The 24389-nt window shown below is 44.8% G+C and overlaps 1 protein-coding gene across 11 annotated transcripts in view; it reads right to left on the bottom strand.

Annotated features, from left to right (window-relative positions):
• The window catches only part of LOC126878311 (A disintegrin and metalloproteinase with thrombospondin motifs 7-like), a 140573-nt gene that overhangs the window by 15468 nt on the left and 100716 nt on the right, over positions 1-24389 (bottom strand). For 10 of the 11 annotated variants that reach the window (XM_050640966.1, XM_050640965.1, XM_050640964.1 and 7 more), the window contains one exon: positions 13246-13580. In XM_050640966.1, the coding sequence (XP_050496923.1) occupies positions 13246-13580 (335 nt within the window). Of the gene's footprint in view, positions 1-2152; positions 2435-13245; positions 13581-24389 lie in introns of those variants that run through there. The other variant, XM_050640975.1, reaches the window with a different exon arrangement.

The raw sequence follows: 24389 nt of genomic DNA, 5'->3' as shown, positions 1-24389 counted from the left end.
CGCGAAACTGGCTACTACGAAGTTTGTCTCTGATCTAAACCAAGGAATTCAATTTTATCTAATTTATTTTTTACCGAGGGCGGTTCTTCTCAAATATGTTGAATAACGTCCTCGGGGACGGGGAGGAGAGTCTGCCTTTGCTTCGAGGAGCGATACCAAGGAACAATCTCGATCGTTGTTGCGTTCGTGCATCGGCTACGACAAGTTTTACCTGTCAAAATTCCAGTAAAAAAAAAAAAAAAAAAAAAAAAAGAAGAGAGACGGAAGCGAAAAAGAAAGAGCAGAGTAAACGAGCGATCGTCGATATCCCGGAGGAAGCACGGACAAAACCTTTGTTTCCTCTCGGTAAACGCGAGGTAAATGGAAAGATACGATAAGCGGTAACTACGCGCCGTAACAAATGAAATTATTTAATCGATTCGTTGGCAACAATTGGAACGATACAAGAGGCGAAGTTTTCTAAAGAGAAAGGCTAGAACGGTTGGCGCGAGCAGGGAAAGTTCAGCGTCTGGAACGAGGTTTTCGCGTAAACTATCGAGTTAATTAACGCGCGGTCGACACGGAAAGAAGGCACGGAGACGGGGCGTGAGGCGGGACGAAGGAGAGAGGGAGAGCCACGGTAGGTGGGATTAGCATAATGTGTCGGAAACCGGCGATCGGACTTGGTTCGACTCGATCGTAGTTAGTTAATGGTCGCCGAACAGTCGTTATTCTCGCGCGTGGCAATACGCTGCAACGATTAAGGCTACCTCGGTGTATAATCTAGCATATATAAATTATTGTTGTCCGACCAACGAGGTGTATCGATGGGCGGTCGCAATGCTGTCACCCGTCGACGCCCATGCTCGCAGTTGGGACCAGAGAACGCTCCGCGACGCTTACGCCTTTGAGTCTTTTCTCCTTTCCACCGCTTCGTGTCGCAAGTGTAAATCCACGTCCAAACCAACTGCAGCCTCTGTACCATCCGCGATTCTCGATAGCGGCTAAAGCTTGTCGATAAGCGTCCGCGTAACGCTCGTGACGATGTTGTCGATGCGGCTGACCGACCAGCGACCGACCAGCGACCGACACTGAATTTGTCTCGCGACTACTCGCCTCGATTACATCTCTCGATATTGAATACAACGGGGAATAGATCGTCGATGCGCTTTTCACGCTGCACGTGTTGCGACCGAGATAAACACTTGTACGGCTTATTGAAATTGAATATCGGTACGCGTACATTCGAGTAGTACTAAACATACCCGTACGTTTAACGCCGGGTAACTCCTAGTCGACGTGTCCACTGGATCCGCTGTCGTGTCTTGTACGTTCCTTGTTATCCTATCCACTTGCTTCGATAGCTAACACTTTGTGTCCGTTACGTTGCTTTCGCTTAAACGAACGTCGATTCTAACAAAGATTTTATTCTTACCGTGGAGCAACAAGCGTTCTATAATTTACACAGTATCGCGACAGCTTGGAAATTTAGAATTTGAAAATTTGAGATTATGGAGTATCGATTATCGAATCGAATTTAAGAGCGAGTCAAAGTTAAAAAGTTTCATTGGCGGTATCTCTCTACGTCGCCTGGTGGAAGTATCGATTGATTCGCGAAAGTCTCCTTTGTTGTTTCAGGATTTAAGCGTTTCTGCAATGCAATTTGTAAATTACAATTATGCCAACAGGCGTTGCTAATAAGCGACGATATTTTACGGTTAACAAGTTTTTATTATACCATAAAACACCTTGAAATGGACGAATCAATATCAATTTCCTACCACAATAGCGTGAAAATTGCGTTTTTCAGAAGTAAATACGCTCGGCATATGGCGACTCTTGAAGCAGTTGCGTAATCAAAATTTCAAAGAAATTTATCGCGTTACTCTCACGGAGTCGAGGTGATTAACCGTACGATAAATATCAGCAATTTATATGCCGTGAAGAATCAACAATCGGTATTTCGTTTCTGTAAACGTTGCAGCGTATTCGCGAGACCGTTCCTCCGTAAACTTTCCTCGGTATCGTTCATCGATCGCGCAGGTATGTTCTGCCGATTTGTCATCGACGCGAACGGTCGCTAACGAATGTCAAAGCTAATTGAATTTGATTGGCTCGACGGCTTGTAAAGTATCAAAGTTACACCAAGGAGACAATGCCCGTGATTTCTCACCTTTCCGATTCTTCGTCTCACTCCTTTGCTTTACACCCATTTTCGTAATTGCCCGAGGTCACCGCTTCCATACCCGTCCCCGTTGGATCGACCCGATAATCGCATCTGCGTCGTTTGCCAGCTCGATCCTCCTCTTTCTTCGTTTCTATTTCTTTCTCGTGACTCATCCGTCGCGGAAAAATGTGCTCTGGATCGATCCGGATGCCGATAACGACTAGAGATAAATTCATTAACGGCTATTTGTTCGCCAACCGAACACGCCTTCCTGAATTTCTTACTTCACTCGACTCGATTAAGCTCTATACTGTTATGCCAGATATGTACTCGATAATTGGAAAATTACAGAGTAATAGAAATTCCTTCGAAGCGGAGATTAAGAAGACGCAGAAGTAGAGTGCCAGCCGCGAACCTCGTTCTTATTCCGTAGAATTTTTATACTTACGTGCCGTTTGTGCTCTACACTCTCGATTCTGTTCAAGATGGAACGTGTTTGCAACATACGTGAAGAGACTCTCGCATTTTTTGCCCTTTCTGTCACGAAGATCGATGTATTTTAAAAATAATTTATAATATTTCTGATCTAATAAAGTCTCTGACCAACGTGCAAAGTTATTTTTGCGTCTTTCCGAAAAGATGCTAACCACCGTATCTATAAATCGTGAAATTTGATCGACGATCGAGCTTTAGAGATTAAACTAATTTGCTACAATACGAACATCGATTCTAGTCAAATTATAGGATATCGACTTGTTGAAATTTGTTCTCTTCCCTTCGACTAGCTTCTAATTCTCCGCTGGATTTTAACTCTCTCTCCGATCTCAACCATCTCTATGGAAACTCGATTCGAAAATGCTCGATTCGCCAAAATGTGTTTTACGATTCGCATTATCCCGTTCCAGACAGCGACGTTAGCTTCACATTCGTTCCAATCGATAGATTCTTTCAGCAGGAATTATTTTCGGTAATCGGAAGCAAGCGTTGCTAGCGGTTCTTCGTCTGGCGACCTTCTTAGTGGCTACATTCGTTCGAATTATCCGTTCGTCGCACGTAATACGTATGGAGGTGTGCAGATTTCACGCGATGAACACTTTTTATGAAAAGTTGTTTCGATATGGCGTATAAGCAAGCAGCAACGTCTTCTTCCAAGCGTTGGCACCTGGACGGTAGTGTCGTGTTTGCGTCGACTTGTACTGGAAAAAGGGGTTAATTGCGTGACGGAGCCGAAGAAGCGGTTGCAAGACGATGTATCGATGCCAGTACCGGGATTACGCCCTTCTGCCCCGCTAGGATGTATTTTAACGAGACGATAAATTATTCGAAATGTCAATCGCGCGATATCGTTCGCGCGGCGCAGCCGCTCGTCGACTAATCGCGCGAAGGATCGAGAATGACGTCAGGCTGCGCGACCGATCGCTTGTTCCTCTTACGCTTGTTTCCTCGCAGAAGACAAGACGCATTAACCGCGAGCATGGGTGTGTACACTTGTCGCAACGCTGTAACAGCACGAGAGAACCGAGGTTACGTCCCTGATCCCCCATTTGAAAAACCCTTTTGCTCGCGACCGACCGGTGCGTTGCTCGTTAATTGTCCAGCTTCTCGCCGTTCAATTACACCCGGAGTCGTTGGTGCGATTGCTCGTTAGGCGTTATCGATCAACGCGCTGCCATCGCACGGCTCGTTCTCTTCTTTCGATCAAGTCGTTAGACGTTTCGACGGCATTCGATTTTTAAGAAACTCGCGTTTAAGCCTTAACAAATATTTGCTAATCGATCGAATATCGTTCCCGCGATTTGCCAACAAAGATCTCCGCATCGTACATCGTACATCGTACATCGTCGGTGTGGTGTCGATTTTATAGGAATCGACAACGTATAGAGATTTGTTCACCGTTAGCCTCGGTAAGGTATAAATTCTCCGCGCCTTTCTTTCGTTACACGCGTTTCCTGTCAAGTAGCGAAACAGATACAACAGCCAGATCGCAACCGGTGAGTAACGACTCCTTTTATTTTATCCGCGATAGTAATCGGTTCATTCAGCGTAGAAGAACGTAACGCCTTGATCACGAGAGTTCGAGGAATCCGTTCCAAGGTGGATGGAGTACTAGTAACGAGATCAAGGAATGCACCGCTCTCTCGCACGACCATCGATAGCTGATCGCGAACGTTTCCGCGTTATACCGAGAAAATCGTGCCTTGGAAACTTTACGATTCGGTAGATCGATTTATTATACATTAAAAGGTATTACGAAAGGTGGTGAAGCGGTAGGTGTATAAAGTATCGTTGCGACAATCGTGCGATAATTCATTGATTCGGTGGATAGTTGTGTTTTGCAGTAGCGTGTCCACGAGAAGGTAAAACTTGGCATCGCGCTAAAGAAGAAATCGACACGCTTCGAATACGTATGTAAAGAGCAGCCCTCCGGGGATGTGATATTTTTCGGGCCGATGTGAAATTACCGAGAGCTACAGAGTCATTACCGTAATTAATTACGTCATCGATCAATCACGGTGACATTAAAAAGAACGCACAACAGCGACGATTAAGAGTGATCGATACCGAGCCCATCGTCATTAAACTAATCTTTAATGAACACGCGGACGAGAGGCGTTCCAACGAAACGAGAAATTCTCGCATCTTCGCTGTCTGCCAGTCCCTGTACTTTCGAGCGCGTCAACGCGAAAAAGGAAGAAGAAAGTTGACGTTCCCTCGAGTAGCGGAACTTGATTTCTTGATAAAAGGCATGCGAGAGTTCGTATTCCTCGGGGTGGTTTCTAGAAGGTGGATGTAACTATTCGAGCTGCATAGAATAGCTTGCACAAGGAGGAGAGTAAACCGGGGGAAAGAGTGGACGGAAAAATCGATGGCGAACGAAGGAAAGGAAAGGAAAGGAAAGGAAAGGAAAGGAAAGGAAAGGAAAGGAAGGAGGAGAAGAGGGAGGAGCGAGGATCTCGATGATGATAAATGCTTCCTGCGGAGAAACGTGATTTATGCCGTCATTAGAATAGTTGCCACGAACCTCCCGTGTAGGTGGTGCATAATGATCGCTACCACGGACCACTATGTACATGCAAACGCTCTCCATGGCTATCCGAGAAGTTGGCTTTTACAAAAAAGGCTCCCGTTGCTCGATGATTGCGACGCCCATAAACACAGTTCGCGACGGTACATTGGTTACTTACTATCCCCGTATCCGCGTGTTCGAGGCCTACTGCGTGTTTCCAATCTTCCAGCGACTAACCACTCCGGGGGACGTTTCGTTCGACTTTTCGAGGATGATCGTTCGATCGAGCCTCTTTCCAAACCCTTTCCAAACCGCACCGAGCCAATTGCGTTCCCGCCGATCGATGCTAGAACTTGGGAATTGCCCGTAGATCCAATGCAAATCCTCGAATACTCTTAGCAAGATTTTCATCGTGATTTTTACCGTTTTAAACGTTTCGAAGGTCTGATCGGAATCCACGAAATCCACGAAATAAGGTATTCGTAGCGAAGCTTCTCACGATTCTCTGAGTCTTGGGAGAAAGCGAGTGGAAGGTAGCGCACGGTACGGCTGACCTTTCATCAACGTTTTTTTCCCACTGGTGGAGATGAGTTAGGCGATCGATTAAAAGCTTAATTATCGAATGTAATAAGGACCACCCATCGTTCATTTAGATCCATCAAAATAGATACGCATTAATTGGACGAGGGGCAGCTCTCCTCTGATTACCTACTACCGATAATTATATGTTAACCACGTATTCAGATCCGGCTCGGCACGTACTCTGGAGAACCTGTTCCCCTACAACGGCGAACATTGAATCAAATTGCGTGCGCGTGCAAGTGTGTATACCAACTGTATTCACGCCTCCTAACCTTTCGCTGGTGGCTAGGTCTACGCGTAAATAATTAATTGCCGTTGGTCCCTACTAGATCGAAGCCATTGCAGCCACCGATGGTTGGCTTTCGTTTCTCTTACCACTGTGGACATCGTAATTCTATTTCTTTCCTTCGCCGTGGATTCGACGATGGTTCACGCTTCGGAGTATATGATATACCGATCGCGAGAAACTCGTAACTTATTCTTCGAGATACTGTTGGATCGTGCTACGACGTTAAAAAAGAAAAATTGCTCGTTCGTTCTAACCTGGCTCGATATTATGTCTGTTAGATTAGGTAAGATCGAGTAAATTGATCGAATAATCGAGACACGTTTCGATGAAGTATCGTTAGCGTGTACTCGAAACGTTCTTGTTTGCCACTAATTACATATATGGTAGGGGCAAAAAGAATACAGTAAAATGGTTCGATTCTCGAAAAAACCGATATCGGGGTCAGAAAATTAGACCGAGACGCTGAAATCGATCGGTACGCGTAAAGTTTTGAAAGGCGAGCGGTAAGTCGCTAATCTTTATCCCTTCCTATGGTTATTTCCGATTTTTCCATACACGCGCCACATTATACACGCCAAATTACAAATTCCGATCGGAATATAATCTTTCACTGCCGTCCTTCGCGTTAAGTAGAGTAGAGGGTTCTGTAAATGGATATAGATAATTTAACCGACAAAGAAAACACGCGAAACGATACACGTTCCAAAAAGTTCGAATACACGTTCGAATTAAAAAATCAATCGATGAACGACTTAGTAATACACCCTGAAATCGGATAGCTGGAATATAAAAAGATATCTTGTTTTCTTTATAACGTATCACCGTCACCAGGCTTTCGTTCGGCTAAAAATTCTAGGAAACTAAATCAACGCGTGATTCTCGAGTCTCTCATTACCGCGAGACAGAGCCATAAATAATAATCGAAGCGGTTTATTAGGGGCTTATAAGCAGCTTATAAGCAGTTTATAAGCGCGACGCGTCATCTCTTCTTTTTCCGCGATTCTTCTCTTTCAATTGGTAGCTCGACAGCCACAATAACAACCTACAACGGCATGCTGCTTCTAGCTCCGGGATAACCGTTGAATATTTCTTCCACGAGATATCTCTTCTTTTTACATCAACGATATTTGCGAAATAAGTAGATTCCTCAAAGCGATTGCGTTCTACGTTCGCTTCGCTTAAACGCATTCATCCGAATTATTCTAATTTCCGTTAATACTTTTTGATCCGGAAAAAATTTAGATTTTGTCAGAAAGTTAAAGACTCGGGAACAGGGATCGATAAAGTTGACGTTTCGCGTGAGCAACGAAGACGTAAATTCGAGCAAGCGGCATTTTCTACGACACGGCGGTTTTCCGCCGAAATCGAAGATTCGGATCGTTGACGACGATTCCTGTCTTTTCGCGAACAGTTCTTTCGACGTTAACGACGCAATCACGTCCTATGGGTATATAAACGCGATTTGTTAAAGCAGCAGGCGTACCTCACGCGAGAAGATGCATGTCCATGGCGCATTTTGCAGCCGGCGTGACCGAGCCTATCGCACCTCGCGATCATTCCTGGAAATTTAATAGACGCGTTCCGCCGTTTCTTGATTCTTCGACGACGACATCCGCCAGCCACGAGAACTTCGTGCAATTCGAGATAACGAATAAAGAAACCACGCTCTTCGGTAGCGTCCAAACGATACCAACAAACCACCCGGTCTCTCTCGTTCTCCTATTCTCGTCGGCGACGAATCGTGGTTCCCGTTTCTTCGCAAAGAAAACCATGGCAAGATTCGCATGCTGAGTTCGTCGATCTGAACGATAGTGCTCGCGTTAGGCCTTGCCGCGCTTGTTAGAGATAGGTAGACCGACATTTGGAATTTGTTAACGTTTCACGAACATAGAGCAAGTGGATAGTTGCAAGTATTGTGTGCGGTCTTTGGGATAACGCGAACATACTTCGCTTCGCGTATAGTAGCAGTGCATCGATCGTAAAAATTCTGCAACATAAAAAATTACTTCGCGACATCCTCCTTTTTTCGTTTCTAATACGTATTTTGATTAAACGCGGTACAATTTCTTTCTTATAAAGAAAAAGTCACCGTTTCGAGTGGTTCGAGCAATCGATCTCTCGTCGTTGGATTCGACAAATAGGATTTATCGAAACAAATGTAAGCGACCTAATCGACTGCCATTTCACATTTGGTGGCCTCTCAGAGAGATTTGGCCAGGACATTGTTCGAAGAAGGTTCCACCGTTTCGATCCTAATATCATCGAGCTATCCAATAAACGTAATGCCGGGCTTTGAAATGTCCCGTGCCCGTAAGCCACTCAAGATAACAAAGGGATCACGGTACAGCATCTTGCGGGGACAGCAGCAAAAGGGTGGATCGGCGTGTCAAATTCAATTCTAACTCACGTTAAGCGGTCGCTATCGAGGGCGTACCGGCGAATTAACCCACCAGATAATACCATTATCGTGGAAGCCTGAAATTACTGAACATTACGTATCGATGCCAATTACACTTGGTCCGTTGGTGTGTGAGCGTAACTGCGGGCGCGTAACTGCAGACGCGCCAACCCGAAACGATTACTTCATTTACATGTCGCGTAAATACGCGTGGTTCTGCCACGTGGTCAGATCGGGTCCTCGTCGATTACGAACCATCGATTCCACCGAAAATTACTTCCCAGAAGGGCATACGCGAGAATCGACCAACGGATTTGTTGGCCCGAAGCTTGTTATCGGCCGTTAAATGCCACGACGAATTAATATCGCGCGCTATGCGCTGCTTTGCCGTGCTATCGTAATTTTATGACCGCGCTGGTTTCTACAATCTCTGTCGGAACTCGCCAAATCGAACGTCCATATTTTCTATTTCGATGCTTATAACGACCGTCGTCGAAATAATATTTTTTAACAGGTTGCTATACATGTACGACGCTCGAGACGCTAACGCGCCTCCGTAGTCCGCTCGAGACTTTGAATCGATTAGTTTCGACGAAGAGAATGTCGCGATACAGTCGGAGAAAGATGAAGTACCGCCATTAACGACATTTGTACTTGTACGTCTTAATTTTGAACGCGCAGTCTTTTAAAAATTGAGTTCGTGCTTTATGTTCAATGGCGTAGAGAACGCTTGCAACAGCCTAATATTTCAACGCGAATTCATCCGGAGAAACTGCGTAGAGGCGAACAATTTTTCCGTTTCTAAAGATGCAATAAATATCTGGTATAGCGAAACAGTTTATTTGCACGGCTGAACGTCTACCGGGAATAATTTATATCCATACTTTACCTGCGAGATATCAATCCTTCTAACACAATAAGCTTTTATACACTTTATTAAACCGAGAATTTATAACGCGGAGAACTCGCTGCATGGACATTGATTTGTTGTAACTTCAACTTTACCTATTCGTTGCACCACGCTTATTATTTGCGACGAATAATTAAAAGTTGGCGAGTTCGTAACGTTTACGTTGGCAACGCATCCTACAATACCGCTATTAAAGGTTACCATATAACGGAACGCTGATCATAAGTCGAAATCGAAGGTTCATCGAATCGTAAACCGCGAGTACAAGCGGTTGGCGATTTGAAATTTTACGACGGTTCCTTGCGAGAGCTTTGCGCGCACTCCGCCATTCTGTTCCATCAATTTTATAGTGCGATAAAATGGGATATCGCATGCGTAATAGCGAGAGGATCGTAGTTGGGCGCATTAAAACGCTCACACGTGGGTAAATACGGTTTCAAGGAGAAATTAACAACAAAGTATGCTTGGCTACTAGGCTACTGCACTGCAAGGATCTATGCTAATTTTCGCCTCCCGCACCTGCTGCCTTCGACGGATTATAATTGACGACATATCCTGAATCTGATTTCCGGTGATTATACCTACACGGTACACCGATAAACGCGTCGTCGAACGTGTAAGAAGAATCGTCTCGCGATTCGAATTGCTTCGATGATCCTTAACCGAATTTGATCTCTTTCCTCTTTCTCGATGGGCGATCAACGCGAGCGATTTTGATATTTGCCACTGATTCCATATTCACCGATTAAAAGACCATATCGAGGAATCTTCGGCTAATTACGCTGGTCACAGACGAATCAGAGGCAGACTGTCCCAATGTATCAAAGTCAAATTCGATGAATTCATGGTAGCACGAACGCGCGTAATTTCGTCAAACTCCGCCGATGATTTAATTCGACAAGTCGCAATTCGATCGATGCGCGCATACGGTCGAATCGAAATGAATCGTACCGATTAATTAACCATAGCGATGCGGGCTTGTCCTTATCGAGCGATAGAAACGAACGTCACGGCAGGTTACAGTTTCCGCGTAGCTGCACTTGCGAGACGAGTTCGCAAAATTTCGTGTCTCTGTATAACACCGGGAAGGTCGATCGCCGCGAGCGGTAAGCGGTCACAACCGATTTCCTCTAGAAAATTGAGCAGACAAAATTGCTGTTGCGTGAGAATCCGCCCCCTTACAAAGGGAAGTTTACGCTCCTCCACGTTCAACAGAACGGACGTTCGAACGTCCTCCGCTCGGACCACCTATGCGATCTAATCTGATTTTGCCTCTCACGATTCAACCTCTTCTCATTCGTACACGCATTTATTTCTCCATGGAAATCTCGTCTTGACTTGATTTATTAATCTATGTATCATCTTTTATTTTTATTTATACGCTAGAATTTTATTCACGATCCTCGGAAAAAGTATCTTTCACGGACGTAGAAATTCGAGAGATTAAAGTTGCACACTTTTTTTGCGTAGTGCTGGGTAGTGAAAAAGTCTGAAGAAATCCTGTCGGGTGCAAAATTTAGAAATCTGCTTCGATGACGTTATTACGTCATTACGATGAGGTTATTATTACACTTGTAACGAAGTTAGATACGATGCAAGCGAAACGCTTGTACTTTCTCCGAATTACCTGATTTATACGATTCTACGAATTAAACGCTGTTTTGCAAGAATATTCGCTGGTAAACAAAGCGGCACACACGCGTACTTACCACGTACTTGGCTGAAATGAAATCGCAAATCTATCTAAATTAGCATATTCTCCGATTTTCAATCGTCGCTTCGTACAAAGGCGAAATCGAAGAAAATTAACATTCTGGAGCTGTGGTCTGCATCGACGCGTTAGCGCGCAAGGCAGGATCGCGCAATCGCGCGGCTCGATGCGGCACGGTGCGGTAATCGGCTAATAAGCAGCGCTGATAGCCTTCTTTCAGTTGTTCCGTGGATTTGAAGAGTCCGCTGCGGTGCGAAGCGAGATACTCGAACGAACTCGACGGTTCGCAGGCGGCATAAATCCACGAACGCAAAAGGTTACTCGTACTCGAATTCGCCTGGAAGCTGATTGCGTTCGCGTGGATTGCAGACACTCGAGAGAATAGGTGTGCGCGTTTACAGGTGGACGCATCGGCGAGGTGCGCCGTCATAAATCTGCCAAGCCATGGCAAATTAAATCATTATCTGGAAGCTGCGAGCAAATTGCGTCGATGCATGCTTCGTGACTCCTCCCTCTTTCGCATCCGCTCTCCCCTTTATCCCTTCTCCCCCTCTTCACGCGTCTTATCCACTTGCACGACCTTCGGCTTCTTCCATTGTTCTCGCGCTTCTCTTTTTCGCGAGATCGTGCGCTTCGTTGCCACCTCCGCGCGTTCTCTCTTTCTTCCCTCTTGTGCGCCGTTACCGCGTTACCTTTTACGCTCTACGCTCTACGCTCTACGTCCTTCCTCCCTGCGGCGAACTTCCGTGCGAGTTTCTCTCGCGATACCACACCCGTCGGATGTCGAGGATATACGTTCATATTCGTAAATTTCGCCTTTCGGTTTTGCGGCGCAGGCGAGACTGTTCTCCGCGAGCCGTGCCCAACTTGGAAATGTAATTTCGCCGAACCGAATCCGCCGGATACGGATGCCGCTTTAAACGCGGATGCGACTGCCACCAATTGAGGCGGTTTTATAAGCGTCAGACGCGGCACAGCGCGGTGGTGGGTGCGGTGGTCGAGAAATTGGTAGGAGATCGCTGCGAGAGTTCCCATTTTAGCAAATATTTTGCACGAGTAGGAGAGAAACTCCGGAGGAACGTTATCGATTCTCTGTGCTACTCGAAAGAGCTGCATCGAATACTATGCACGAGGGTACATCGTATCGCAAGTCGAACAACTAGATCGTTTCTCTTATTGGCGATTCAAATTTCTTTGGTCTCGTAAATTGTCAACCAGACTCGATATATCCTCTTTCTATATCTCGGTAGACGTAAATAAGCGCGACTTATTCTTTAAAAGCAAGATACTTCGACTTACTATACGGTCTTTTTGAAAGACGTTGTTCAAGAAGGAAAAGAATTTGAATTCGCGTTTAATCTATATTTTCCCTAGATAATAGAGGATCGTTTCGTTTCACGACCGCGAAAAACTAAACCTCGCTAACCCGCGTTATCCTGTGCGCGTATATACCGGCTCGCGTGTATTTTCTTTACTGCCAGCGCTACTATGTTATCAAGTATACGCAAGCTGCAAAAGGTAAGCTGAGATAGCACATGGACGAGAATCCAGCGGAAGAACAGATATTATTTCTTAATGAAAAAATGTACAGCGACGTCTGTATACATGCTTCATTAATTTTCCGCTCTTGTTTAACATTCATCCGCAAATATTCACACGTGTTAAATATTTTTCGCTAATAATCTGATAATTATTATTCGCAGTATTCATTTCTATAATTCCGTATAACGGACGAGGATCGAGAACATTTCCGATATCGGCGATTTAAATCGTGCAAATATTTTGCATTTCCACGAAAGAGATAGTAACGGTAAATAGCAATAATCAAATATCGAAAGACGATGAAACACAATCGTCGTAAGGTAAGTTTGACTGTTTGCTTTCGATATCGAGGAATCAAAGGTAAAGCTGTGTACCGTATCTCTCGTAATCGATATGAAAATTCAAGTAGAGCACCCGTACGATATATCAGACGCAGCGAGCGTATTTTCCTATTCTACTTAATTCTACTTTATTCGTCGATAATTCGTAAACTCGAAGTTACGCAAGTTTCAGTTTTTCTTTCATTTCTACGACGAATCCATTTCGTCTAATCTCGTTTAATCTATTTCTACTGCTCTGGAAACGCGGAATAACGAAAGAGCAGAAAGAAAGAAATGGAAAGAATCAACGAAGACGGTAGGACAAAAGCGTAAAACTCACCAGACCGTCACAGGCGGATAAGGCAACCTGGGAATTCGGATGTCCCTGAATGAAACCCCGATAATGGCACTTGCTCGAGCGATTTTTTGACCGGCTGCGCACATGTACGTCTCGTTTCCGTCTTTCAACGACCATCCCTGGTCCGATGAAGTTGTCCACGGCCGTCAGTTCGATGTGGTACTCGTTACCGGCCACGGACAATCGATAGTGTACCACTGGCCCGTCCTCGTGATGGTGGTGGGTCACGTTGTGCGAGATAAGCTCCCCTCGGTAGGTCACTTTTCGAGGTATCACTATCTCGTGCTCCTGGACGTGCTTCTCCATGGTATATATGCCTGAAATGGGAATGATTCTGATAAATTCGTGTCACTAGACCAGCAAGTACTCCTGTGCACGGTAGAGGAGCACGCTACTCGTTATCGCGATATAGCGAGATGGTGTTTGATCAAAGCATCAAGTTGCACCGCTGATTGATACGTGACCAATAGGGTTGCATGCAACGTTTCGTGTTTTTCGATAGCATCGGTCGACAGGAACTTCCTTTTAAAATTTCGTCTCGCGCGATGCATATAATCCGTTTTACGCATGGGCGTACGTTTTCTTGGGCGTAGAAAATTTATTCGTAGCGCGTGATATATTCTGCGCGAATATTCCGCGAAGAGGCAGCGATCGCGTAAAACAACGTTATATATTAATCGAGTGTTTACCGGCGGCGGTTTCACCGGGGTAATGCAAGATAACGCGATCTGTGGTAGAAGCGAGTGGGCAGAGACTCGTAAACGCCGACAGAGACGGCAGAATTCAACCCGAGGGAGGATGTGATTGATTACGGACACCCAGCGCTCTGCATCGAGCAATATTTCAAATAAATAATTGCATCAACGTTGCCCGGTGTTTCATTAAGACAGCTATCGCGACGTGATTGTAAACCGGCCCGGCGGAATAATACTCGGATATCATTCATATTCTCGAACGTCGTCTTAAGTAATTGCTCAGATTACTGTAACGCTCGAATTTTGCACCCTGGCCGCTCGTACTTGCGGTTTACGGGAATTTCGTTCGTTAGTTGATAACGTTTAATGCTTTCTGACGTTTTCGCCGGCATCTTAAATCCTACCGTGGCCCTCGAGCTTGGCGCGATAATAAAACTTCATTTTTCTTCGTAAACGAAGCTTTTCCAAGGAAATAACTGGCCCCTACCGGGTAGGAGAAAATTCGAAAGAAATTACGTTGAAGCAAAATTCGTCTTCCGAGTATCGTGGAACATTTTTATCGATTTTTACCGATTTCTATCTTACGCGAGTCGAGCGGAAACGAAGAAACTTGAAATTTCACAAACATCCGCATCCTTTGCGACGTTGCTGAAACTGCAAACTAGCGATCGCTCGGCATGCTCTGTCGTTGAAACACTATAGACGCATTAATAGCGTTAACTTCTTTTTTAAAAAAACATCGAATAATGCTTACCGTTACCTGTAATCACGATATCTCGTTAGTTCTCATGTTCTAGTTAGACAAGCGAGACACTGTGTAATTCGTTTTTTATCCCAATTTTTTTACCAGCTCATGGAACTCATTATGCCGTAAAGTCAACGGCGAATAGAGCATAGAGGCTGCGAAGCGGTATCTGTAGCGGATTGGATACTTTTCAACCTTCCTTTCCAACTTTTATTCACTTAGCACAGCGTTGCCACCGTTGAAAATTGCATTACATTCATTTCCACCTCGCTCTCTTTCCTTCCTCCATTTTTTACCTTAGCATTTTTATCTATTTTTCATTCACGCAGTACTTCGTTACACCGCATAATCGCGGAGCTTGTCACGTGAGTTTTATAAGCGAGCCCGATGCATTATCCAATGAAAGAATCGCCTCTAAGCACAGATCTACCGAGAAAGTAAGCAGTCGGTATCGATCGTTTCATTTTTCCGATATTTGCTGTTCTACCTTTCCAAAGCTACGTGTTCGTGAAGTTTCTCTCAAATTTGGTATCATCGTTGCGAGATATTATCCGAAGCGACGATCTTCTTTCCTTCGCGTTTACTCCGGGTTGGCCAACAAATTTTGACATGATTTTTGCTTCATCGAAGCAACGCGAATACCAAAATACGTTTAAAAGCTCGAAAAGGATGGAACGAACCGCAGAACTCGCGAGCACGAGCAAACAATTATCCGCAATATCGGTACGCGGCTGGCAAAAATAATTCGGAACAATGGCACAACGATCGGCCAAACATCGGCGACCGCAATATGATAAGCGGTTGGCCGATCGGGTGACAACGCGTAGCCGAATGAACGACAGTTATGCACCGTAAAATTGATGTAATAATTTCCGACTGATTCAATGGGTCGAAGCACAACGTCGACCGCTTAGAAAAGAACCGCTGTGGATTCGATTATTCGCTGCTCATCGATCTTGAAGTCTGCGCGCCAGCACCTCTGATTTTTCTTCGTCCCTCGACCAACGATAGAATGTCACCGGCAATTTGTCATCTTGGCGCCCACTTGCCGATACGTCTCGATCGCAAACACGAAGACCATAAAGGTTCGTAAAGGGAATCACGCACGTATATCGTGCTTTGTCGATCCTCGTGTCGCAAACTAGCTTCGCGCATTGATCGCGTTAATTCGTCTCCGACTATCCGGAGTGTATTATTTTATCGTGAAGAAGGATCGTTGGGTATTCTTTATTGTCTCGACTAGTTTCGAGCACGCGTTGGTTAATGCTAACTTACTTTTCTGTTCTTTTTCCCTTGCAGACAGGTGGTCGTATCGTCAACTACGTATAAACGCATTCGATGAGTGTTCGAAGCTCGTTTAGAGATTCTCTTACAAACGTTTATGCGAATCGAGTAACTCAGGCGATAGGTAAAAGCTATCGGTTAGTTTAGCCGCGCCAAAGACGATCTAAAATCTTCGATCGAATGAAAAGCGCAAATACGAAGCAACGTTGTTTCTAAGAAAGAAGAGAAAAAAATCAATTTTATCCATTACTCTGGAGAGAGGCAGCTCGAAACTAGATATCAAAGAAAATAACGACGAAACGCGCGTCTTTGTTAAACCGGTCGATCGCATTGGTGGAGGAAAAATCTGGAACGGCCCCGTCCGTTTCATTGAAGACGATATCCGATCTCGGTATGCAGATTGGATCTCAACGATGTTAACTGTCAGTCCGCTCTTACATGAAGACATATTACGGCAGCTGAACCGTGGCTGCATTCCCGACGTCTTTTTCTCTCTGTCCTCCTCGGCCAGAGGCTAACCACAATTATTCTATTAGACGTTAGATCACCGTCGACAATAGTAAATTGTAGTTCGATCGGTCGATCGGTGTCCACAACAACGATTCACGCTCGACGAACCGTCGATGTCTTTGATATACGACGCTATTTATGATCGCATTTATACTTGCGTACACGGAGGACGAACCGCGATTTCAGGCCTCGTGAAATCGATAACGGGCGTTCGTTTAACGAAGGTTTATCGCTGTGACTTTTTATCGGCGCTGGTATTTCAGAAAAATACTAGATCGACGTTTAGTACTTAGGCATTTCCCCGTCAATTTGATACCGATATAGAAACTCTAGAAAATAAAAATATGGAAAGCCGAAGGATTAAGCGTTTCCGATGAAAGTTCTTCCAACGTTATTCCTGTCAAAGCGATAACTCTGAGCGAGTATCGATATGTCAGTTTCAACGTGAAATACAGATAGAGCGTTTTATTCGAGTTGCGAGTAGTTTTAAGAATCGATAGAGTTAAATTATAGAGAAGTTCCGCTCGTTTACCAGCTTCTGTCCCGGCACCGAAACACCCAAGGCTAAGGAAACAAGGATACAGTACGCTAACGTTCCTTCTTGATTCTTACCATCGATCCGCTACGAAATCGAGCCACTTCTCCGATGGATTGCTTTCGAGGATGAATAGTGGCAATATCGTTGAGACAAAATTAAGGAGGCTGTTAAAATCAAACGAGATGGCGCGAAAAAGAACTCTATTTAAAATCGTTTTATCGTCAACGGAACTTGGACGGGTGAAATTTTGTTATAAAACGAGATCGTAAAAAATTGAAAGATTTGACTGGAACATCGTTGTAGCGTTAAAAGCGTATTTTATCGAATATGAGCAAATTCGATTATTTTCATGGATATGGAAAAAGTTGAAGTCATCGATGGACGGTTATCGGGAAAGAGTGACGTAAAATCGTCGAAGGTAACGCACGTTCGATACGGTGCTTCGTAAGGGAGTAACGATAGCGCGGATCGGTCGATTCACACTGTTTATCGGATAATTTCATCTCTACGTTAATATCGAAGGCTAATCAGCTTGTTGGTAACGAGTCGCAGCGGCATCGATCCGCCGCACGTTGTCGCGAGGAGAATTATTCGCGCGACACGGCTTATTACGAATAGGCCGGAAACCGGACCTAAAATATACCTGAAATTCCGGTGGCTCTTCGCGCGGTATAAATTTTGGAAAATATACGGCCGTCGACGAATGATAAATGTAAACGGCCGTAATTAATGATGCGTGGCAAGCACCGGGAATTATGCGCGTGAATGGGATTATCGCCGAACAAACGCACCTCTCGCGTCCAATCTCCCCCCGTTGAAAGAATTCGCATGGATATCGATAATTTTCATGCAATTCGTTTTACACGATTTTCTACGTACGATGCGTTTCGCCTGCGTATGTATCTGCAAATACATAACTAAAATGTCCAAGAATTTGAATTCCGTTCCCATACCGTTCAAGCATCTCCTATATAGCGAACAGATTTACACCTGTCCGATAGTTTGGACGAAATATTTCCCGATTATTTGTATAAAAAAAAAAAAAAAGGAAAAAGTTGGAATCGGAAATTCGATGAAATTACTTAACATTTCGTACGCTTGTATATCTTTCGATCAATAGACAGACAGATATCTGCGAGCACGATGAATTTTCATTATTTTAGGAAGGAAAACGGTAGCATCTGTTACGATTTATTATCGTTCGTCGTAATATATTATGATTGTTAGTTACCGCGTATACATTGTTGAGAGGATAAACTCGTTGGCCGTTAACTAACTGGAGGCAACGTTGCAGTTAAGTTTATCTTTGAAACTCTCGAACGGTTCGAACTCTTGACAAGTAAAGAACCACTGGTCTCGTGCCTCGATTACTTCACAATGTACCATCCGGATGGTTTGACCACGGGATGACTAACGAGTATCGGTCATAATTGTCGTCATTATCGGCGAACGGTTGCATCGATGTCACGGCGCGCGGCGTAATCTCAGTTCGGCAAAAACATTTCTACCCTGTAAAAATCGCGTGCCTTGCGGCGCTCAAATGGCAACCTTGAACCACATCACGGTTAATCAAGATATCGATCCTGGCTGTAAAAACGATGGTTCGATTTCTATGGTGATTGTCGGGAAGGTGGGTGTCGCGGGTGGCCGGGTTCTCGATACTATCGGCCGCGGGATACATCGTGGCGGTAGCTCGCTAGGAAAAAACGTCGATCGTTGGAACGATCGCCGGAGTAGGGTCGATCGAACGGCGGCTCGCAGCTTTCCACGCTCGATACAGGTTTCTGCGATGCGGATAAATAGCTTGGACGACGAGACAGAGAGGGAATGAGGAGGAGGAGGAGGAGGAGGAGAGAGAGGTAACATCTAGTGCGTTCGGTGAACGGTATAATCATCATTATCCTATTATCATTAAAGTCGGAAAAATGGCGGGCGGACCAATCAGCGTGTGCCTGGAGCGAGTCGGGGTTAAATGCAGGTGGGGACTCGGATGAATACTCGGACCTCCCATACAGTCTCTACCTACTGCATCGATACTCTATACGCGATTCTTCGCACATATGATCACCGATCCTTCCCACACTCGATCGGCCAAGTCGCTCGTACGACACTCGTTCAATTACGCAAAATAGATGAGTAATTACGCGACGCTTACGAGCGTTTCGTTATTCGTTAATCTATCGTACAGTAGTCGGTGATGGTTGCGCGTCGATCGATCATCTCGCGGGACTAATATCGCATCTCGGAACGAATCTCCTTCGTTTAAGACAACGAACCAAGGATATCCTGTATGTTTGCGAATAAAGAACGCCGAGTCTGCGATCTCGATTTTTCGCGAACGATATTTAGAGTTGCTGATCTTTCTAGTTTTTCCCATCTACCATATGGTAAACTAAAAGGTCCAGTGCCAGTGAAGGGAAAAGATAAGACTCCGCGTTAAAAATGGGGCTGCCATGGTTTAGCTCGAGCGCTCCACTTCAAATTTTTTGTTCGACCGACTCTCGGTGCTCTTGTATAAAATAGAGGAAAAGAATTTGGATCGTCCTGGATATCTCGAGAGAATATACGGCCAAAGGGATTGGAATACGAAATTAGTCGAACGAACGAGCATTATCTTCTCAGACTCGATGAGAAAAGTGAATCTTCGCGACTCCTCTCTAGATTTCGTATTACCGAAATTCCGACTAGATTCCATAATTCGAACGCTAAACATATCCGACCTGAGCTAACGTATCGATCGAAGGAACACCGATGAGTATTTCCGTGTAGATATCTGCGAGATCGGTGGACTTGAAAGGCGTAACGGTCATGGCCATCGTGCAAGCGAGAGACACGTCTCGAGGCACGAAAAATAAATTCAGGCCACGTCGGGCGACGCGTCGTGGACCCGCGAGGATTCACGCAACGTTAGATTCCGGTTCCACAGTTCCAGAAGTCAAAGTTATTAGGCGTCGGGACAATATATTATCGTCGATGACCGGCATTACGGTATAAAACCAGTTCCTTCTTCGGTATGACTCACTGCGACGAGACTCGTGCCTGTCCTGTCCATCGGCGCGGCCCCGCAAAAATTCCCACCCATTAGCATATGCCTACTTATCGAATTCATTAAGGTTGCCACGATAGTCGTGGAAACGCGGCGCAGCTTCCATACTTTGCGGTTCGGGGTCTCTTTTCAATAAACGGCTTCCGTCGACCGGCAACGATCGTTCTCCGACGCTAATTGAACTTTTATAGTTATCTCATTAGCCACGATTTCTCGGCCAGACGGCTGCTCGTTCGAGCATGCCCGCAATTTTGCACGATGTACTTATTATCGAGAGGCGTGCGGCTCGACCGAGGTTAAGGTGTTTTTCGATCGAACTTTAAACACGGCCATGCGATCGACTCACGTATATTCGCACAGTTGGTTCGCTCGACTGGTTACAGGACGTTTCAAGAGTAACGTTCCAACGTTTTGCCACAATGTTTCTTGGCGCCGAGTCGCTTCAAACTCTCGACTCTTCCGAATAATTTCAAACGGTCTTCTTTCTAGATTAAAAATACCGCTGTAAAGTCGTCGGCTTGGGTTCTACCGTGCGATGCTTAAAAACGCGTTGCCGAATTACAAGTTTCGTAACTCTCGCCTTTTCGTTCCTCGCGGTGACTTCCATACACGAGTTGATCCAAAAGGAACAAAGAATAGCGATCGAACGAATGGGAGAAACTACGTTGGCGGCTTTCCAACAGTTTTCAACTCAATGATCGAGATTTAAACTTGGACGCTTAAAACTGTATACATTCATCGTAGAGGTACAAGTCGGTTTGTAAGTCGACGTAGACCGAATGTTAAGGAACTTCGCCGACGAGTCTACCTGACCTTACTTCGACGAAACATTCGCTATAAACGTGGACGTTTCTATTTTTGGCGTTTCTAAATTTAGCGAATCCAGGAAGAGTATGAAACCAGGTTTTCGCTCGTGTACCTTTGATAAATTGTGTTTAGCATACGACTACGAGCAACAAAAGCACGATATACGTATCGCGTAAAGTAGCGCGTAATGTTCGAAAGAAAGTATTTTGCTCGAAAAGTTTCTACGTGGGCTTGCACTTTTTTAACCATATTTTCAAAGTACCGTAACAACGTACGAAAGCAAAATAATAGATACGATCTACGGGTAAAAAGTTACTCTAAGTAATTGGAAACACGGAATTCCCAGCGGTTCGGAGATTGGCAAACGTATCTTTGCCAGTTTCGAAGCGTAGAATCGGTAAATTTCGCGACACATTTCGGAATCAAGCTGTATATCGAATTCGGAGCACGACGCGGCGCGGTGGTTTGATTACTTTGGCCACGTATTGAAATTAGACTAGTCGGAGGTTTGCGATTCCGAACGAAGTTTACATTGTGATAGTTACGGAAACGTGTATCGTAGCTGCAGCTTCCGTTCTTCCTTGGGATCTATCCGTATGTGGAAGGAGGGCGCAGAGGGACTGTATTCATTTTAGAATATTCCCGGTTATTTGAGAGTATATCGAAGTTAGAAGCCGTTAAAGCTCGTAATTTTATACGTCATTTACATCGCAATAACCGGTGATACACGCGCTTCAATATGTGAAATTGCACAGCTCGAACATAGCAAACCGAATTTCCCTCGGTCGATTCGACGCGTTACTGCGTTAACGTTAACGCAGTAACGCGCGTTCAATAGTTCAATAAATAACACGGACATACACTCGATCGCGTATCTACGATTCGATTAATGATTTTTCCATTGATTCGGCATTTTCACGAAGAAAACGTATTTTTCTAAATTTATTGCCGGAATCGAGCGATTCGCAACGGAGACCGAAATTAATGGAAGTTTGAAAACACGTTTCAATACGTTTTCTCTCGAAACGACGGTCGACTGGTTTACGATACCAAAATTTGACATCGTTTTCGACTTGCCGTGACTTTTGCCTGCGAGCTGCTGAATTATTCCCCGTGCAATGTTCTCCGATTTTCATAAATTCTCCCAACAACGTACTCTCGCGTGCTTCATATACCGAGCTTTGCAATCATTTATGGAATAGTAAATAACTATTCGTTGCGCCTCTTATTCAGGCCACGTTTATACTTCCACGGGGAACATAATTTCCAGGAAATGATGTTCCACGCGGACTCCAAAGGTCATCGATTCGTAAACTTTATGCTACCGTCTGTCTGATTTATCTCCTTCCGGTAGGAAGCGACGTTGCAGAAATCGAAGAATGCTCGTTTCTCGAGAATTCTCCTATTACCGCTGTAACGATTAAGTAGAACGGTCAAGTTTGCGAAGCACATGCCGAATCTGCCTTACCACCGAACGTTGCAGTTAACCGAAGCTGCATAGACCGCATCAACAACTTTACTAAACTAGGTTTGTAAACTTAAGAACACCTTGATTTCCTTTCCAAGAGTAAATTCCGCGTCGTTTAATTGCAAAAGATACTCGAGAAGATATTTTGCTCTTTAAAATAACCAAACTCTTTGTTTCGATCTGTCCAATTACGAGAATTTGCTCGTACGCCAACGCAACAAACGCGTTTACTACTGCGTAAGCTTTCGAAGGTTATACTTGGCATGATAAAAGACTTCTTTGAAGTCCGGTGTTTTGCATTCGCGTAAAGGAAACCGCGGCTGGTTTCTCCGGCGCAACAGATGGCTTGGCTTTCACGGTGAACTAAGCGATTTCGATTAAACGAATCGTGGCTCAAGGTTTCGTCGCATCGCGTCGCGCCGGGGTCGTTACAGATCAAACTTGCGTTTCATCCATGCGATCGAGGCTGCAATCACGCTGCACGTTCGTTACATCTGGGAATAAGAGAAATGAAAATCGTTAATTGTGTTTCCACGAGAAGGATCGACCGACGGATGAAATGGAGCGCGGCAGCGAACATTCGGTAGTCGACAGTAGTAAAAGGATTAATTTCAGCCGGCATGGTGCGGCGCAGCGCGCGCGGAACAAAACTTAGTCTGCCGAGCAATTTTCTGGGTATTCATCGCAACATCGGCCGAAACAAGGCTAGGTCGACCACGAATAACGATTAATCATGCCGATACAACTTAATTATCGTGCGCGTGTACTTCGACGCGAGGTCAGGTTTTGCGCGAACCTGCTTCTAGGCTTGTTCGCCCGTGCTGTTCTTGCCAATGCGATCAGAGTATAAGAGTCGGCGCATCGGAAACCGAGAATTCAATCGCATCCTTTGATACCTTTGATTGCTCGAACGCGTTCCGTTTTCTTTGAATTTACGCGTTCTTGCGAGATCTTGGAGAATTTCAAAAGCCAGCGAAAAGTCGAAGGATGAATTCTTCGAAAGCGGTGCTAAGAACGTTCAAAGTCTCGGACAATCCTCGAGCCTCGAGAGTTGCGCGATAATTATTTTCAGGCCGCGCCTTTAACGGGTCAGCGCTATCGAAACACTTAAAACGGTTGAATATTAAAATGCAGCTATGAATTTCAAAATATCTCGTCCGGCCGGGATAATAAAAAGAATTCATTGAAAGATCGAGGCATAATTTAAATAACACACCGGTCGTCACGCACGTTAATCAATCGAATATGATTTTCGCTCGAACGTCCAAGCAAACGATTCCGGAATGATTTTTTCCAGGCAAGTTTAAACCAATTACACGTAGGTGGCTATCAACCGAGCACGATCTCCGACTGTCTTGGCTCGTTCGTTTTTCATTAATTATCTTAGGCATATACGCAGATAGGATCGCGCCAATTCGAATGGCTTTGACACGTGAAAAACTAGCGACTTTCGGGCTTGATGGATTTATGCGAATGCGTGGAAATTCCGATGGTTTTGAAACTTAAGCGAAGAAAATTTATTTATATAAAAATACGTTTGCGTATCTTTGAACCAAGCACGTCGGATAAATGTTTGCCTCGCCTCCGGTATAAAATTCGGACTTTGATACAAAAGTGAAACGCGATAGAAACAAGGTGGTCCGGATATGTTGCGAAATACACGATATACGATAATTTTGTAAATACATCGGTGTGTAATGTGGATTTGTTACATTAAGATTAAGGTTTCGTTGAGTCTGCGAAGCGCGAGACAAAGAACGGGTTGGCATTAACACATTTCGAGGCCGTTAAAGGTGCCTCTATTTAGTATCTGGATCGAAATTTCCTCTTCCGAAATGCGCGAACAAATACACGAATATTTTATCTCTGATAATATCTTGCCTCTAAAAGCAAAACAACGTTTCCTTACCGCCTAAATACCCTTTCCTACAGCGTTATCGCGAATCTTGGTTATCAGCGGGCGGTGATAAATTATGATGACCGGTTGACGAATTGTTATCGCGAGGGCGGCGCGCAAGTGGCGCGTTGTCTTT

This window comes from Bombus huntii, chromosome 2 (assembly GCF_024542735.1).
Source record: "Bombus huntii isolate Logan2020A chromosome 2, iyBomHunt1.1, whole genome shotgun sequence".
Classification (NCBI taxonomy): Eukaryota; Metazoa; Arthropoda; class Insecta; order Hymenoptera; family Apidae; genus Bombus; species Bombus huntii.
This window is presented reverse-complemented; position numbering and strand designations above follow the sequence as displayed.